General features: G+C 33.2%; 1 protein-coding gene and 1 long non-coding RNA gene across 2 annotated transcripts; both read left to right on the top strand.

Annotated features, from left to right (window-relative positions):
- The first annotated feature begins 1,758 nt into the window (after positions 1–1,758).
- LOC123554366 (uncharacterized) lies at positions 1,759–7,747 on the top strand. The gene is made up of 4 exons (XM_045344454.2): positions 1,759–1,912; positions 2,180–2,216; positions 3,741–3,828; positions 6,899–7,747. The coding sequence occupies exons 2-4, from the start codon at positions 2,207–2,209 to the stop codon at positions 7,137–7,139; spliced, it is 339 nt and encodes a 112-aa protein (XP_045200389.2). The 5' UTR covers positions 1,759–1,912; positions 2,180–2,206; the 3' UTR covers positions 7,140–7,747.
- A 1,893-nt stretch (positions 7,748–9,640) lies between these two features.
- LOC123554368 (uncharacterized) lies at positions 9,641–18,582 on the top strand. Its single transcript, XR_008371930.1, has 3 exons — positions 9,641–9,776; positions 13,036–13,123; positions 17,299–18,582. It is a non-coding gene; the product is annotated as an uncharacterized LOC123554368 (long non-coding RNA).
- Positions 18,583–20,114: the final 1,532 nt, after the last annotated feature.

Raw genomic sequence — 20,114 nt, 5'->3', positions numbered from 1 at the left:
ACATTTCGTAAAAACGAAATGATTTCGTTTAAACGAATTAGTTATTTCGTTTAAACGAATTAATTATTTCGTTTAAACGAATTAGTTATTTCGTTTAAACGAAATAACTAATTCGTTAAAACGAAATGAAAAAAGTCTCACATTATCTAAGTGGAAAAAAAGTGCGTAACAGGTCACTTTAAGGGCACCGTATGATAGTTTTAGAAAACATCGTCGTTATTCAGCCGCGAGGCTTTTTTTTGTTAGACGTCTTCTAGTAGCACACACATCATACATTTCTTTACAATACATTCGAATTGTTAAACACCAGTAAGTTAATTTTGATTAAAACTCTAAGATCAACAAGAAAATAAGTTTGACTACAATTTATGATATATTTTCTTGTTGATTTTTTACCAACAATAAATAACTAAATCAATAAATGAATAGAATTAACTTGCAAATTACTGATAGAAATAACGAAGATTTGTACAAAGATATGCTATGCAAGTACAACAAAATGTATTCGTTCAATTTTTATATAATGTCTGAGGATGTATTACTTTAACTATTGATCGACAGTAAGTCAACTAGATTTAACGGTGTATTTCCTCCCGGGTGTTTTTCAAAAAACGAATCCCGACGGTTATTTTGACAATATGCGTAAGCGTTTGAAGTTACATTAATCCTGGGCTATATCGCAAGCTAGTTAACATGCTTACATTTTTATTATTGGTAATCTTCGTGGTAAATGCATGTATGATAAATTTTTAAATGACCACAGCATTTATTTTCCAGTAGACAGGCCGCCTATTAGTATTTAATGGAGAAAAAGGAAATAAATCTAGACGTTCTTTATTAGCGAAAAAGTATCTTCTAGTCTCTTAGATAATATCATGATACATGTAAAGCTTTTAAATAGTGATAATTGTTAGCAACAGAAAGAAGAAATACCTTTTAAAAAGATGGTCGTCGAATTGTAATAAGACAAGAAGTTTATGGTGTTTTCATCGAGCATTTTGTGTTATTCTGTCACCTATCTAACATTTTGCAAAGAGCAAAACTTAACACGACACTTTAACAATTTAAATGATTCTCTTTCAATTTTTCACAAAGGTTTCGTAGGGGTGCAATTTTATTTCATTTTTTTTTCTACGACGAATAATTACAGTAGTGGTCTGGAAGACACTTCTCTACCCAGAAGACTTTAATCGATCGGCTACTCACACCCTTATTCGATACGCAGACCGTATTCAGCTCTCTCTGTAAACTGACATCCGTTGGTATTTGAACAGCTTTTTATTATACTTATTAAACCCTTTTATCATTTTAAGATATAACAATATTCTTGCTGAATATACTGAAACGTAGCTATTGTCATTAAAGATAAACGCTTTATCTGATATTTCACTCAGCGTTGCACAATCATCAGAGTGAAAAAGTAGACACTCTCGTCCAATTAGGCAGAGTGTTGCACAAATATTTTTATTTTGATAAATTATCTATATTGCGTTATCAAGTAATCTGATTTGCAAACTTAAATCACATGGCATAGGTTAGTCCGTGCCATGAATTCGTTCTTCGACGGCGTTTGCCGTAAAAGTTCACGTGTGCTACATTCCTAAAATGTTATCGTTTTCAGAAAGTAGATGTGTCACAATCCCATGAATTTTTATTTGAATAAATTGTACGTCTTTCATCTTGGATACGAAAAGAATTATGAGAAATTTGCACAATTCATTTTGCTGATAACAGCAAGGTTATCAAGGTCATGTAAAGATAACGTCACATTGAAATCAATATTTTCAACTTAACAGCATTTCCGGATTGAAAATGGGCTTGGATATTGTTGATGTTGATTTGCGGAAGTAAACTGTTTCAGAAATGTTCATAAAATAAAATACTAATTGGATACTAATTACCAACAGAAATGGTATATACGTATATAATTTTTCTCTTTCTCTCCGTTTAAAAGTGTGTTCGTATTTAGGTACCTAGCGTATCTGTTATGTCCCATAAGTGTGAATTATCGTCATTGATATTGTTTAATGCTCATGACAAATGATACGAGATAGGACACACTGTGTGTTTGTATAGCGATAAACCTTTTTCGATTTAAAACAAATGTTTAGTTTGATTGAATTCTCAGTGATTATGAAAATTACATAATTTTTACTTTTCTTTTGTTTATCTTATCTAGGTGTTGACATTGTAGCAACCAGAAGGGATGAATAAAGGTAAGTTAAATTGAGAGTGTAGCAAGACTTAATGTTTACTGACCAAATGTGGTGATACGTTTGAAGATGGATACAGTAGTTACAGAGCTTTGTTAAGATGGATACAGTAGTTACAAAGCTTTTCTGTGGTTGATTCTTGCTTTTCCGGCTACGTTAAGGTAGCCCTGCACATTTGTTTGACCGGAAGTAATGGCATGACGTCATTGTTTTTGAAAAACCTTGATAAATGCATGGTAGCCGTTATACGGTAGTATAATTGTTGCCGGTAATACGTTACATATTGCATGAATCAAGTGTTAAACATTCAGTACTATTGTCTTTCTTTAGGTAAAATGTGACAAAAGACAGGGTTTGATGTAGCTTTAAAAACCAAAATAATAACATAAAATGAGCATCAATATAAGCACTCTAATTGATATTTGGCGAATTGTGAAGAATTAAGCAAACGTAAATACCCATTTTATTTGACCACATGATTGGATATATTTAAATCTAGACATTTGTTCAGTTTCATTTAAACCTACACCGTGAACATTTTCTGTATGCCAAAACATAATCGGAAGTGCGATTTTTCCATAGAAACCCATTTTAACACATGGCCGGTAGACGAATATATTCAAATCGGACTTTGTTGGCTGAATTTCTTTCACTTATAATAATGCTTTAAAATGATGCATAGCACTGACCAGTTCATGGTTAGGTTGCTTGCATCCCCACTACCGTCCACAAACAGGCTCAGTCAAACCGAGCATGCAGCATTTTTGTTTATGTCATGTTGGGCGACTTGTGGCTTTCCACTTTTATTAGCTTAGTACACTGTCTTATTAAATAACACATTAGATCTGTTTATATAGTCACATGATTTACAAATGAGCCGCGCCATGGGAAAACCAATATAGTGCATTCGCGACCAGCATGGATCCAGACCAGACTGCGCATCTGAGCAGTCTGGTAAGGATCCATACTGTTCGCTTTCAAAGCCTATTGCAATTAGAGAAAACGTTAGCGAACAGCATGGATCCTGACCAGATTGCGCGGATGCGCAGGCTGGTCTGGATTCATGCTGGTCGCAAATGCACTATGTTGGTTTTCTCATGGTGCGGCTCAAATTACATATATCCCGTAAGGGAGAGCGAGAAATCTAAGGATCGTAGGGTCCTGAGTTCTTTCTCCTGATAAAGCGTGTATTCAGTTACAACTGATGAAGACGTTATATCTGAACAGATTCGCCCCCTTCCCCCTACCCCTGATTCAGTTTCAAAGTTAGTTTGGCAGTTACTTGCTGGGAACAGGTTAGTTAGAAACACTGGTCAGATCGTCTACATTCCGTTGAATAACTGAACTACTGTTTAAAAAATAACAAACATACTATATCATAATAAATGACTACAGTAACATGGTCCGAGGTCACAGTCTCTTAAACTGCAGCATCTCATTTGCTGGATCATGCCAAAATTTGAAAACTTGGAAAGTATTGGTGTTATATGCCAAGTCGTGGTTTATTCTTTACTCTTTTTTTTTCAGATGATACTTTATGGATTGTTGTTGCGGTCTGCTGTGCTGTATTGTTCATCATGACAGTACTTATTGCCTTTATAGCATTTAAAAGATTGTAAGTATCGTTTATACTTGTTGACTTCAACTAGCTAAATATGATAGTTATAGTTTAGAATTCTGTACGGTATAGTAACATGTTTTTCATAATAAATATAAAATTCAGACCTGGGGTCAATTACATTAAAATGTACTTAATTAAATTACAATTACATCGTGAAATGTTCAGTTAAATTACAACGCTATAGCAAAGTTCTTTACTATGAACTACATATACATGATAATACTTCAGTTATTTCAAACTTGATTTTATGCACAAAGCAACATCCATGTCTTAAATGGTGTGCCTTCGGGAGAATATCACCCAGTCCTTAATATTTTCAAATAAACTGGAGCAAAAGAAGCTAATACTCATCCCTTAATATTAAATACAAATAGTACTCCGTTACTACAGATGCATTTAAAGCCAGGTATTTCTGAGAGTTCTGAATTTTTCATGAAAAATCCAGGAGTTAAAGATCTTCAATTCCCAGTGATAAATTTGATTCTATTCATTAATAAACGTCTATTCAATTTATACCTGAATACCGAATGTGTCTATTTCTATGGCATGAAAAAGGAAAAGAAAGAAAAAAAAACTGGACATATCTGCAGATATAGTTTTTTTTCCAGTTATTGTGATTGTGATATAAATATAGTTTCAGCCCGTACTTTATATGATCATGGTTCTGTGATATGTTAAAAATTAGATAGTATAGTTCAGTATTTAATCATTTACTTTTTTAACATTTATTTATTTATATTTTGTCCTTGACACTACATTGCATGAAAAGCACGCCATTGGAAAAAAAAGTTGTAAAGTATTCACGAGTCATCCTAGTATATCTATGACACTAAAATTGTAGAATATTCATAATCATGTTTACAGTAATAATTATATGTTATCTTGTTTTAACTTAAACATTTTTGTATCATTTAACATCACATATGTTATCACAATTGAATCAGATCAGATAAGAGAATGATTAAACAGAGCTAGGCTTTTCAAGTTTTGCGTCAATAAATATTAAAATGATAATGATGCAATCATGCTTTGATAATTTTCTTCCAAATTATAGTGACAAACATTATCAAAGCTAATAAAACACTTACATCAGAGCAAAAGAGCTTTGTCTTGTTTATTTTGTTTGGTTTTCCGTCGCACCGACACAATTATAGGTCATATGGCGACTTTCCAGTTTTGATGGTGGAAGAAGAACCCAGGTGCCCCTCCGTGCATTATTTCATCACTAGCGGGCACCTGGGTAGAATCACCGACCTTGGGATTGACACTTACCATAATATTCTATATTTTTCACAGCTGTAAAATGCAAAATAGCATGTATAATGGAAGTATGACTCGTATTGAATTTATCTGCTACTGGTTACAAATTTATCTACTATGTGTTCAGCTAACTGAATTAAAGTGTGTGCCATGTAATTGGAAAATAACTGAAATGCAATTGTCAATTTTACCAAAAAACTGCAATGAAATTAATTAAATTACAAATATGTGCAAAGAAATTACCAAATTACCAATTACTATTAATTACTAAGGAAATATAATTTAATTGCAATTTTATTACAATTACATTTTTAATTATCCCACTGTATACTTCATTTGTTTCGTTCCAGTTTTGTCAACTAAGTTATATACTCTGAACAAATTTCCTAAGCAAGCACCTGTTTGAGCTCATTTGAGCGCAAAGTGACTGTGACAAGATGCGTCGTCCGTCCACAGTTTTACTAGTATATATGGCAACACCATCTCATCTATTTTGTATGAGTATGACTGCTCTAGTAACACCAGGGTTATGGCGCTTGAACTTGTTATGAGTGTCATATTTCACATTGTTAATACATAAGAGGCCAGGTTTCTCGAGGAGTCTACATAAAACTTATACGGAACATATTTGGTAACATACTGGGAGAAGATATTGCTAGAGTTACATCAGAGATATGACCCTTCAATAAGTCACATTTGCCATATTTCACATAGTTAAAAACATTAGCAGCCACATTTCTTGGACAGACGTTATGAAACAATAATAGCCAGAAGATCTCCATCGAGTTTGGTAATTGGAAACTTTGGAAAATGAATTGAGTTTTGATCTCGAATTTGTCTAAATTTCAAGTTGTTCACTCTCAAGAGGCCACACTTTCTATCTGATCTGCATAAAAACTATGAAAATGTTGGCATAAATGAAATATTGGTATAGTTTGAAACTTAATAAATCAATCAAATAAACACAATATATCCTCCATTTTTATTCACTTGTTTGTAAACGTGTGTTTTCACAATTGCACTGTAACAAGTCCTGACCCACAGTCGCGATCTGAAGGGCGGGCAATGCAACAGTTTGAGGATCTGCTGCTGAGTCATATTGAAACACATGTTTAGTTAAAGTTACACGTCATGAAAATCAGAAGGCAATGATAGCCAGTCGTATTGCTAGGAAATTCCGTGCATTTCTGGGCTATATATAGAGCTATCAAATAATACAATGCATGGACAGTAATGAATTCAGTATCCGATTTTTTAATACTCACGTAATAAAAATATGGAAAGATAATTCATATTTAAGTAAATGAAGTGTTTGTAAGGGCTGTGTTATTGTCTTACAAAATGTGTTATCTAAATACTCCTTGACGTGGGTTGTTAGCGGTTCTTATTTAACGCCTATGATCATATTCCGGTGGGTCGTAATTTAAAAAGATAATAAGAAAAATGAGGTATTTTAGTACAATCACACAAAAGCTGTAGATTATATTTCCTGCATTAGTCTAATATAAGCAGTTAGTAAAGTAAATAGTGCAATATTGATAGGAGAGAGGATCTTAATCACATAAACAAACAAAACACAAAGATTTGTAATCGGTTTCCAAATATGACACTTTATAAATTCTGATACCTACGACGGATAGGCAGACAAGTGTATACATGTCAAAGTATCATGTTTAAATAAAGGTCAATGTATCATCATGTTTAAATATATGTCACGGTATCATGTTTAAATATATGTCAAGGTATCATGTTTAAATACGTGTCAAAATGTCATGATTAAATATATTCTTTTTTTTATTTGTAGTTGTGGCAGACGTTCTGGACCACCAAGAGTAATACGTCAAAATGCCGAGAATCAAAGTCCCGCAGTTATAATGTCTGATATAGAACAAAATGACAATATTTCTGACCAAAGACAGGTAGAACAATATCAAAATGATGATAATATGATGCAAGAACAAGTTTTCCAAATATACAATGAATCTCCACGTCCAGAACCGTCAGCACCCCCTCTTCCACCGGAATATTATATGGAATATACATGACACTAGAATGGAGATAAAGCTGAACATAGAATATTTAACTGATTTTTTCGATAAATTTCTTAGAATGAAAACCATTCATATTTGTGTCAGTTTACCGTTGATAATCATGGCATTGCTCGCTTTTTGAACATCCATTTTTTTTTATTTTAATGTAAACATACGTTGTACATTTATTTGAAAAATGTTGAATATCCAGTCTAATTGTATGTTCTTCTATTCCGATATGCCAATTTATTAAGGCCTCGTCACATTTGAAATGTCTGTGAGTGACAAAATAAAAGTTTAAAATAAATGATTCTTTTCTTAGCAGAATTATGTTATCAGTTACTAGTATGTTTTAACTTAATATCACAAAACAACTACATGTACTATTATGTTTACTTACGTGACTTGGATGAGCCGAGGCAAATATTTGCAAACGTAACTATTTATATAAAATTTATTCTTGCATGCCAGACTGGGATTTCTGGTGATTTCACCGGTGCTAGAAAACTCAATGACTCTCGTGCTGTAAATGACGTATAACGAACTATATATGTACAGAAGATTTGTGTAGTAATAAAAATGGTTTACGTAAAACGGGATAAAAATAAAATACCTTTATAGTTGTTCTTTGTTCCTTATAACATGTTTCTCGATTCAAAAAACGTCATTTTACGGAAATGACATAACGTTTCAATGCAGATGATAAAACAAAACCGGAACTTTTACGTTGTTTTCGACTTTGTAACGTCATGACGTACTTCCTGTTTACGGACGTAAAGTTTCCGCGCTTTGTTAGTACGCTACTATAAGAAAAAAGTGCTATCATTTGCTTTAAGTTATTTTTATTATTACTTTTTTTAACATGGCAAGCAAGAAAAAGATTCAATCACTGGCTGTAGGTGCAGATGGGAATATCTGGCTCTCGGGTAACTGTTAACGCGGTAACTCGGCAGGAGCCTCGTTACCGCTTCAACAGTTACCTTCGAGCCACATATTCCCATCTGCACCTACAACTAGTGAAAGAATCTTATAATCCAATGTTCTGCACAAAATGTCCTACCTAAATACTCATATGAAGTTACGAGAAACAAAATTTATTTGTGACAGGCCGTGAAAGCTGATGTCAAAATTGATTTGATCTGACCACATTAGAAAGTTTGCTTTTTATCTGCTTGTATTTTCGTAAAACGGTCTTCCAACAATGTGACTTTCAACTCGTAATCATAGTTTAAGTAAATTATTATGAAGAAGCAGTCAATCTTTAAAGATGCATGCATACCAGTTTAAACATTTATGACTATTTACATTGCGAATATTTATACTTATATGAGCCGCACCATGAGAAAACCAACATAGTGCGTTTGCGACCAGCATGAATCCAGACCAGCCTGAGCATCCGCGCAGTCTGGTCAGGATCCATGCTGTTCGCTTTCAAACCCTATTGCAATTAGAGAAACCATTAGCGAACAGCATGGATCCTGACCAGACTGCGCGGATGCGCAGGCTGGTCTGGATCCATGCTGGTCGCAAACGCACTATGTTGGTTTTCTCATGGTGCGGCTCATATTATTCCACACGTTAGTACTATAACAAGAAAATGTGCCTTTAATAGCTTTTCGTAAGATCTTGTACATTATGTAATGCACTGCAATTGAAAAATAAAAATGAAATACATGTATTAACAGCTCTTAAATGTCTTTGTTCATACATCTTTTTCCTCATTAATACATGCGTGGATAGAAAAAGTGGAAAAAGTAGATTTTAAGCAAGATTACTGAGGTTTTTTTTTACGTTTGAATAAAAAGTGATATTGTCGAATCAATCTCATAATTTAAATAGTCGTTGGCATGGTCGGTTGAGGGTTCTTATTCAATGACCTATGAGCAGTAAGATACATGAGTAAAACATACTGGTATTAATAGAAAATGACCTATTTTAGTTCCATCGTAAGGCACTGATGTAAGGAATTAGGGAACTCATTTTGTCATGTTTTTTAATAGGTTAAAACTGAAGTATACGTATTTCATCCTCCGCATGGTGGCAAAATATTTCTATGTCGCAAACAATTATTCTATGATATCCATAATTTCTTTTAATTTGAAGTTCTTTTATTTGAAACCTTTGTACATTATTGTCATCAAATTCCAATTACTTGTAACTGAAATCCTGTTGCATAAATTCTATAATCTTATCAGTTAAAGTATATCTAACGCAATTCAAAATATGTAAAGGTATAAATTCAGCTCTACCTCAGATCGTGTAAGGGCTTCAAGTATATTAAGTCGATTAAGAGTAATCATGATCTCTCATTTAATATAGTGCATACACCTAGCAACAGTCCGATATTGTATCGCGATAGGGCTAGTTGTTGACTATACTTCAAGGTAAAGTATCAAGTGGGTTTAGGCAATGTATTTGTATAATTTCCCTTTGCTATTTTCCGAAAATAAATGCGTTTTTCCAAAAGATATGGTAAGCGTTTTAGGTTATTATATAACAAATTAAAGACAGATTAGCGACATTCTAATGAACTATTATAAATAACAGTAAAAATGTAAAAGCCTCTATTTTCAAGCGGACAACCAGACTATTAATTTAATGGTGAAACATTTTTTTTGTGAATTAAAAGATAGTAGATAATCGTTTACTTATGTAAGTATACTGTAATTATTAGCAACATAAATATATTCTTTCATTACACGCAAAATTCGTTTAAACAGTGTACATATTCAGAAAATATATTTCATCTAACAAATGCACCCAAAAAAAATATTGCTTAAATAAATTACATGCCTTTGATTTAAGATACAAAGTTTGCTTACTGAAATTTGATGATAATGGACAAATTAAGGCCAACCTTAAAATATCTTTGTTTCCATTCCATTAAAGGCTGGGTAGGCAGGTAGAAAACCATTTTTTATACTTTTGATTTTTTTTGCTTTGGTTTAATGCATTAAATTTTCCAATTAACTAATTTTTATTTGAAAGTAACAACACGGAAGTACATATTATTCTTAATCAGAACCACACCTTTTATAGTCAATTAAACGTGTGACTTGTATTTTTGGTGTCAACAGTTCAATTACACATAGGCTTTACAGAAAACAAGCACAACAATCCAATACTAACGGCCTAAATAAAAATGCGCGGTCACCCATACAAAACTTCGCATGGAAATAGGAGTACGTGTAAATGACTACTGAGTACATGTAAACATACACACTTAAGGACTGGATTTCTTGCGTGTTTATACGGGTATAAACCAAATAAGGACTTCTGGCAGATCCATACACCGCGCTAGCGTTTCTTGGCTGATTTGCCAGAAGTTCAAATGTATAAACTAGCACGCGATAACATTCAGTCCTTATATTTACATTTTTACTGTAGCTTACACCAAAAATATAAAGATTTTTTTTCTATAAAAATAAGAAAATCATGTAATAAACCTTCGAATATCTATCTTTACATAATATAGAAAGGACAGCTAGAAAGAACCGACCTTGCTATATTGTTACTGTAATTCGAGTTCTGATAAAACTAGAACTGTCACAGGAGTGACGAATACCACCACAATACAGTCTTGTTACAGAAGAATGGCAACCACAAGAAAGACATGATCACAAGAAGGTGTAATTTAATTCGAAGTTGACCTGTATTTAATGATGTTACCACCAGCAAAATATGTGTTGTCACAAAGTAACAATGTTATCTGTTATTCATGATGATCTAAGTAAAATAAACAAGAGACTGACATGTAAAGAATTACTCTTTACAACAGAAAATCTGAAATATGCATCTTTTCGAAAGACCAAGAAAAATAGAGTTCAACATATTTAAAGAGGAGACATATGTAAATAATGGTCGTTGTTTATGATAAAAGCACAAAGAGTAGGTAGCTTGTGTTACAAAATCAGGAAAAGTATCACCAGAAAACATTATCAAGCTTCGCCAGAGGTTTGATAACTGTTATATGATGAAAGAGTGTGATAATTGGGGAAATGGAAATTAGTTTGCAGTTAATATTTCAACATCTATACACAAGTTGTTTTAAAAAGGAAAAATGTCTTTCCGGAAACAAGAAAGTTATGAATTGTGCATTTTGCAATGATATTTCTTTTTAGCTATATGCCTTTGGTATATACAACCAGAGGCAATGTTACTTTGTGACAATACATAGCCATATTTTGCTGGTGGTAGGAGGTAGGATCAGAGGAAGAGAATGACCGTTTCCTAGGTTTCCTAGGACTGTGGTACTTTTTCACATATGGAGTGGTTTGTTTACACAGCCACAATGGAACAGCTTTGCAAAGACGTTTCATAAACTCACAGAGTACATTATGACCAATAGGACTATTCCGGTACCAGTTATGATGTTAACGTGTCAGAGTTAGGATAACAAGTTCCCAAACGTGGTTTATCGTAGAATAACCCGAGGTTTGAGTTCTTATGGGTAAGAATATATCACGAAGGCCGTAGGTCTGTTACACCGGTAATCAAGTGTTATACATTCAGTACTATTGTCTTTCTTTAAGTAAAATTTGACGATATACAGGTTTTGATTGTAGCTTAACTCAAAATAATAACATAAAATAAGCATCAACAGAGGACTCTAATAGATATTTGACGAAATGTGAAAAATTAAGCACACGTACATACCCATTTTATTTGACCACATGATTGAATATATTTAAGCAGTTACATTTAAATCTACTCAGTACGCCAAAATGTAATCGGAAGTGCGATTTTTCCATAGAAGCCAATTGTGAAACATGACCGGTAGACATATTCAACAAATCGGTCTTTGTTGGCTGAATTTCTTTCGGATACAATGATACTTAAAAAAGATAGTTTAAGAACATTCCTAATTGTAGAACACATTTGTTTCAAACGTTCAGAACTACTTGCACGTAGCTAAACATCTTAAGTGCGCAGGTGCCAGCATATAGACTTTAATACGTTTAAATTAAATATGTCAGAGTCATCGTTTTCATTTTATCCATTGATGACAAATGCATGTTTTAAGGCTTAAAGCAAAGTACAAATCATTGTGTACTTTCTGCGGGTATTTGAAACTAAATTTCGATGAATGAATAGAACTTACACATCTTTTAACAGGAGTTTTGGAACCGAAAGCGATTCTCATATTTTGCTGATAACATGCTATCAGAGCAGTCCCGTCTTCAGGCACAGAGATACTAGAATACATTAAAAACAGCAGTTAACTTTAACTACGTTTGTGCCGACTCTTAAATCCATGCTTCAGACTGATACATAACACTGACCAATTCATGTTTAGGTAGCTTGCATCCCAACTACCGTCCATGAACCGTCCATGAACCGTCCATGAACAGGTTCATTCAAACCGAGCCTGCAGAATTTTCGTTCATGTCGTGTTGGGCAATCTGTGGTTTTCCACTTTTTTATTAGCTTAGTACTCTGTCTTATTAAATTACATATTCGATTTATTTATATAATTATATGACTTACAAATTAAATATATATCCCGTAAGGAGAGCGAAATATCAAAGGATCGTAGGGTCCTGAGTTCTTTCTCCGGGTAAAGCGTATATTCAGCTACGATTGATAGAAGACGTTATGTCTGAACAGATTCGTCCTCCATCTCTGATTCACTTACAAAGTTTGGCAGTTACATACGGGGAACAGGTTAGCCAGGAACACTGGTCAGATCGTCTACATTTCATTGAATAACTGAAATACTGTTTAAAAAAATCAAATATGCTGTATTATAATAAATTACTACATTAACATGGTCCGAGGTCACTGTTTCCAAAACTGTAACACGTCTCATTTGCTGTTTCATGCTAAAATTTGAAAACTAGTTTTATAACCTTGGAACGAGTATTGGTGTTATATGCCAAGTCTTGGTCTATAGTTTACTCTTTTTTTTCAGATGACACTTTATGGATTCTTGTAGCGGTTTGCTGTGTTTTATTGTTCATCATTACAGTAGTTATTGGCTTTATAGCATTCAAAAGGCTGTAAGTATCGTTTATACTTCTGGATTAATAAGATTTCAACTAGCTAAATATGAGGGTTACGGTACAGAGTTCTGTACGGTATAGTAACATGTTTTTTTCATACGCAGTATTATATCTGTAGACAGCATTTATTTCGTTAAACTGAACAGATGTCCTAACCAAGTGTCTGTTTAAGTTCTTTTGAGCGCAAAGTGACTGTGATCACGCGTAGTTCTTTGTCGTCCGTCCACAATTTTACTGTTAGATCATTTGAATAAAGCCTCATTTATTGAGCAGTCTACATGTAGTCTACATGGCAACAAAATCTCAGATATTTCGTATGGATATGACTGCTCCAATAACACCAGAATTATGGCGCTTGAAATTGTCATGAGTGTCATATTTCACATTGTCAGTACATTAGAGGCCAGATTTCCTGAGAAATCTACATAAAACTTATACGGAACATATTTGGCCACAGGATCTTGGACAAGTTTGATGTAGTACAATATTGCTAAAGTTACACCAGAGATATGACCCTTGACCCTATACGTAGGGGATCACAACAACATATGTTACAAGTTATTGCTTAACTGAATATTTGGTATCAAAGAATATATAGTGTATATGGAAAATATTGCACTCGCGACGCTGAAATGCTACTGTACGACGCACAATTTTGAATATGCACGATACAATGCGTGACATATAATGCACCGCGGGAAAAAATGTTTGCACGTGGTATCATATATTCTTAACTATTTCAAACCTTACAAATTCAGTTTTATAATTTATACGGTACTGAATTCATTCAGTTTTCCCGGTCACCCTATCACGATATACATGATGGCTACATTATGAATTTTTAAACCATTTTCTGATTTTTATGAGTTTAAATCTTTGTTCAAGTTCCCTGAAGCCAAGTATCTACACATACCATATATGCCTGTGTTCGAAAAGAGGCTTTTCAATAATGATAAAAGGCTAGTCTCGACTACAAAGCTGGTTGTATCAAATGACCAAACAGAATTGCTCAAGTTGACTAAGTCAAAAATATAATTTCGTTGACACTTTTATGCACGTACTGGCCATAAAATAGTTTTGGAATATATCGGGATTTTGATCCTGGACGCTTCCCAGACCCTTTGATCACGAAAAACAATTTTCGTCCTCAGCTGGGTTTCAGATTTAAATTTCGACTGCTAGTTTTGATGGTACTTTAAGATTAAATTCCAGTTAGACTGACAATCCTTACTGAATAGTCACTTGAAAATAGTCATGAAGTTAAAACTTAAATTTTATCATGCAATTTTGATATCAATGACACAGTTTCATTATCAAACCCAGCTGAGGCTCAAAATGTTTTAAAAACAGAAGTCCAGGAATTCAAATTGAATTTTGGTGCGACCTCAGCCATCAAGATCGTACCTGTCTTGATTATTTTTCAAAATCTGATATCAGATTATGTTAATACGAAGTGGTTATTCTATTTTTTTTATTATTTTCAAACATGATGACAAATAAGTTATTCAAGATGTTGTCGCTGAATTATGGTAATGTCTCGGATCTCGTTTCGACGGGGATGGAAGATATACACTGACGAGATATCAAAACGCAACAAACATATGCTTAATACAAAAAGCATCACATTGAAATATTCAACACATACACATCTCGATACTCTATACCTATTGTGTTTGAATTTAATCAGCAGAACAGGCTGTAAAATTAACACAATGGGTAGAGAGTATCAAGATGTGTATGTTTTGAACATTTTAAGGTGTTTTGTTTGTAGTAAAAACTATATTCAGGTATACGTTTGTTGCGTTTTCATATCTCGTAAGTGTATGTATGAGAAGCTCCTGTATGTTTAGACAGTGTTTGAACTAAATCATTCAAGATATTTTATTAAACTACAATTATCAAAATTAATGAAAAATAATGACTTTTTCCGTACAGAAGTCTACAAGAACACAGTAATTATACTATGCAACAAAAATTAAACGGACGTTCACTTTATTCAGAATGTTTTTGTTTTTTTCACACTTATATTTTGTACTGCTTTTTTCTCATCTTTTGACTAGGTAAAACAAGCCTAGGAATCGTATGGACGGACACAAAATTAAAACCAAATTGTTTAAAGGAATCGCCGTTATCTTCCAATCCATGTTTAAAGTTGTACTTTTAAAGCATGAAATATTGTGATGAGTGCGGTTGAAATATTATGCGTTTGAGTACAACACTGCAGAAAGTCTCGAATTACTTCTTCGATTCTTGTCGTTCGAGTCACGAAGACAGGTAACGCCAGAAATGTCTCAATATAAAAATAAAATGTTAAAGCATGCGAATATTTGAAGAACATGCTAAAGGCAAGTAAAATAAGAGTATTAGCTGAATCTAGAGGCATCTTACATGTCGATTTTTATGGAGCCGAATCGTTATAATATGTTGAGAACTAAACAAATAGTAGAATATGACATCTGAAAATTGCGAATACGTGTGTTAAATATAGCGTGTTCACTGTCCATATATTTTCAAACGTATGTATTGTATTAGAAGATAATTATATCACAATACACTAATCTCTACAATGAAGGCAAACGTTACTAAACATATAGGTAAAAGAAACATATATACCATAGGTATGTTTTCTTACGGTGGTATGTTTAGGACATGCATTTATTATTAAATTATCTCGTGCGCACTACATCTTATCTCGTGCGCACGACATCTTATCTTGAGCGATCAACATCTTATCTCGTGCGCACGACATCTTATCTCGAGCGATCGACATCTTATTTCGAGCGATCAACAACTTATTTCGTGCGCACGACATCTTATCTTGAGCGATCAACATCTTATCTCGTGTGCACGAAATCTTATCTCGAGCGATCAACATCTTATCTCGTGCGCACGACATCTTATCTCGAGCGATCAACATCTTATCTCGTGCGCACGACATCTTATCTCGAGCGATCGACATCTTATTTCGAGCGATCAACAACTTATTTCATGCGCACGAAATCTTATCTCGAGCGATCAACATCTTATATCGTGAGCACGACATCTTATCTCGAGCGATCAACATCTTATCTCGAGCGATCAACACCTTATCTCGTGCGCACGACATCTTATCTTGAGCGATCAACATCTTATCTCGTGCGCACGACATCTTATTTCGAGCGATTAACATCTTATCTCATGCGCACGACATTTTATCTCGAGCGATCGACACCTTATCTCGAGCGCACGACATCTTATCGATATATATTAAGGCCCTTTGTGTGAATTCAGATCATCAGTAAAAACATAAGATTGCCACCGTTTTTGCTTTTGTTTCGATTATACTTACAATGTATAACCGTTTCACGTGTTTGCAGGGTTATAATTTAAATACGCAAACTGATAAAAAAAGGCAGCAAAAATTCAGTGGTGACGTAAAGAAATAAATTTAAATCTATGACAAAAAAAGATTTAGTATGTAGGCTTCGCCAATATACTAAAGAATTTCCGTGTTTTCCCTTAATTAATGCATGCAATTTTATAACTTTTCTGCGCGAATTTATCAGTCGAACTGCGACTTGTTGCTATTCTAACATGCAGAAAGCATCATTGATTATGTTCATTTAATTTTGAAGAATAGGATGACCAATTATGTGCACTGCTCTCCCAAATGATGTGATAAACTTGTACATGTACTCGTGGGTAGTTTAAATAACGTCGGAATAGGCGAGACCCTAATTATCAACTTGTCCGTATGTTTTACTGATGACCTAAATACACAAAAAGAGCCTTAATATATATATAGATAAGATGTCGTGCGCTCGAGATAAGATGTCGTGCGCACGAGATAATTTAATCTAAAAAAATAATTGCATGTCCTAAACATACCACCGTATTTTTTTTCTTGCGAACCTTTAAACATTTTGAGAAAACCCCTACTCTAAGTACGCAGTCCGCTGTCCGCAGTCACATCGAAGTAAGTTGAAAATCTCTAATATGACGGATAAGCAAACATGTGTACATGTGTATAGACAAGTGTATACATGTCAAAGTATCATGTTTAAATAAATGTCAAGGTATCATCATGTTTAAATATATGTCACGGTATCATGTTTAAATATATGTCAAGGTAGCATGTTTAAATACGTGTCAAGATATCATGTTTAAATATATTCATTTTTTTTTATTTGTAGTTGTTGCAGACGTTCTGGACAACCAAGAATAATACGTCAAAGTACCGAGAATCAAAGTCCCGCAGTTCCAATGTCTGATATAGAACAAAATGACAATATTTCTGATCAAAGACAGGTAGCACAATATCAAAATGATGATAATATGATGCAGGAACAAGTTTTCCAAATATACAATGAATTTCCACGTCCAGAACCGTCTGCACCCCCTCTACCACCGGAATATATTATGGAATAAACTTGACATTAGATTGGAAATACAAATTATATTTTGTGTGCGCTTAAAAGTCGTATACAGAACATTTAACTTATTTCTTAGGTAAATTTCTTAGAATGAAAAACATTGATATTTGTATCAGTTTACCATTGATAATCATTCCATAGCTTTGCTCGCTTTCATCCAGTTTATTTTAATGTAATCATACATTGTACAGTTATTTGAAAAAAATTGAAAAATGTTGAATATCCAGTCTAAATGCATGTTCTTCTATTCCGATATGCCAATTTATTAAGGCACTTGAAATGTCTTTGAGTTACAAAGTTTGAAAATAACTGATTTTTTTCTAAGCAGAATTATGCTATCATTTAATTTCGTGGGCATAAATGTTCGTGATTTTGACCAAAACTGTTATTTCTTGGGGATATAAATTCGTCGATTTCAACTTTTGAACATAAAATATATGTGAATTTTATTTTTACGTTGGGACTTAATTCCGTGGATTGACGCAACGCGGAATCCTCGAAAATTAGTCCCCCACGAAAATTAATGATTTCACAGTATGTTTTAAATTAATATCACAAAACAACTACTATAATGTTTACTTGCCTGCCTTTGATGAGCCGAGGCAAATATTTCTAAACATTACTATTTATTTAAAATTTAATTCAATGTTCTGCACAAAATACTCATATGAAGTTACGAGATAAAAAATTTATTTGTGACAGGCCGTGCAAACTGACGTCAAAATTGATTTGATCTTACCACATTAAAAAGTTTGTTTTTTCTGCTTGCCTTTTCGTAAAACGGTTTTCCAACAATGTGGCTTTCAACTCGTAATCATAGTTTAAGTAAATTATTATGAAGAAGCAGTCGATCTTTAAAGATGCATGCATTTGCTGTTAACCTGTTTAAACATTTATGACTATTTACATTGCGAATATTTATACTCATATTATTCAAAACGTTAGTAATATGACAAAAATATGTGTTTTTAATAGTTTTTCGTAAGATATTGTACATTATGTAAGGCACTGCAATTGAAAAATAAAAGTAAAATTCATGTATTAACAGCACTTAAATGTCTTTGTTCATACATCTTTCTCCTCATTAATACATGCGTGGATGGAATGAAAAAAAGTAGATTTTAAGCAAGATTACTGAGGTTTCATTTTACTTTTGATTAAAAGTGATATTGTCGAATCAGTCGCATAATTTAGACAGTCGTTGGCATGGTCGGTTAAAGGTTCTTGTTCAGTTGCCATCATTCCCTGACCTTGGAGCAGTAAGACACATCCGTAAAACATACTGGTATCAATAGAAAATCATATATGTTAGTTCCATCATACCAAATTGAATGTAAGGTACTCATTCACGGTTTTAATGGTTTTAAACTAAAGTTTAAGTATTTCATCGTCTGCATGATGGCAAAATGTATTTATGTCGCAAACAGTTAATTATTCTAGTATGATTTCTATAATTTCTTTTAATTTGATACTTTCTTATAATGTTATTAATCAAGCAATTTTATATTGGCCTTGTTATTTGTCGTATTGGCCCGAGGCCGTACTCTCTTTTGAACTAATCAAAATGCTTGAATTCCGTATTGGCCCTGTTTTTCTCGTATTGGCCCTGTTTTTCTCATATCGGCTCAGTTATGTTTTGTATTAGCTCTGTCTGTTTCATATGATGTTTGCAATTGGTCTAATACAGTGTGTAATATTGTAAAGTTGAATAATGATACATTATTGTAGCTGAAATCTATCGCATAAATTTTATTTTCTTGCCAGTTAAAACATATCTAACGCAATTCAAAACATGCGAAGGTATTAATTCAGCTCTACCTTAGATCTTGTAAGGGCTTCAAATATATTAAGTCGATTAAGAGTAATCATGATCTCTCATTTAATATAGTGCATACACCTAGCAACAGTCCGATATTGCATTCAAGGTCGCGTATCAGGTTGGTTAAGGCAAATTTGAATAATTTCCCTCTGCCATTTTCCGGAAATAAAAACGTTTTTCCAAAAGTGTATGCATGATATGGTAAGCGTTTTAGGTTATCATAAATGTTATTTTATATTCAACAAATTAAAGACAGATTAGCGACATTCTAATGAACTATTATAAATAATAATAAAAATGTAAAAGCCTTAATTTTCTAGCAATCCACAAGAGTACTGATTTAATGGTGAAAGTAAAAGATAATAGTTCTAATCGTTTACTTATGTAAGTATACTGTAATTATTACGAACGTAAATAATATTCTTTCATTGCATGCAATATTCGTTTAAAGAGTTCACATATTCTGAAAACATATATCACCTAACTAATGCACCCATATAAATATTGCTTAAATAAATTACATGCCTTTGATCTTTGGTACAAAGTTTGCTTACTGCAATTTGCTGATAACGGACGGACAAGTTATGGCCAACCTTAAAGTATCTTTGTTTCCATACCATTAAAGGCTGGGTAGGCAGGTAGAAAACTATTTTTTTTTACTTTTGTTTGTTTTTTTTGCTTTGGTTTAATGTTTAATGCATTTCCAATTAATTAATTTTTATTTGAAAATAACAACACTGAAGTACATATTATTCTT

Source organism: Mercenaria mercenaria, chromosome 7 (assembly GCF_021730395.1).
Source record: "Mercenaria mercenaria strain notata chromosome 7, MADL_Memer_1, whole genome shotgun sequence".
Lineage (NCBI taxonomy): Eukaryota > Metazoa > Mollusca > Bivalvia > Venerida > Veneridae > Mercenaria > Mercenaria mercenaria.
This window is presented reverse-complemented; position numbering and strand designations above follow the sequence as displayed.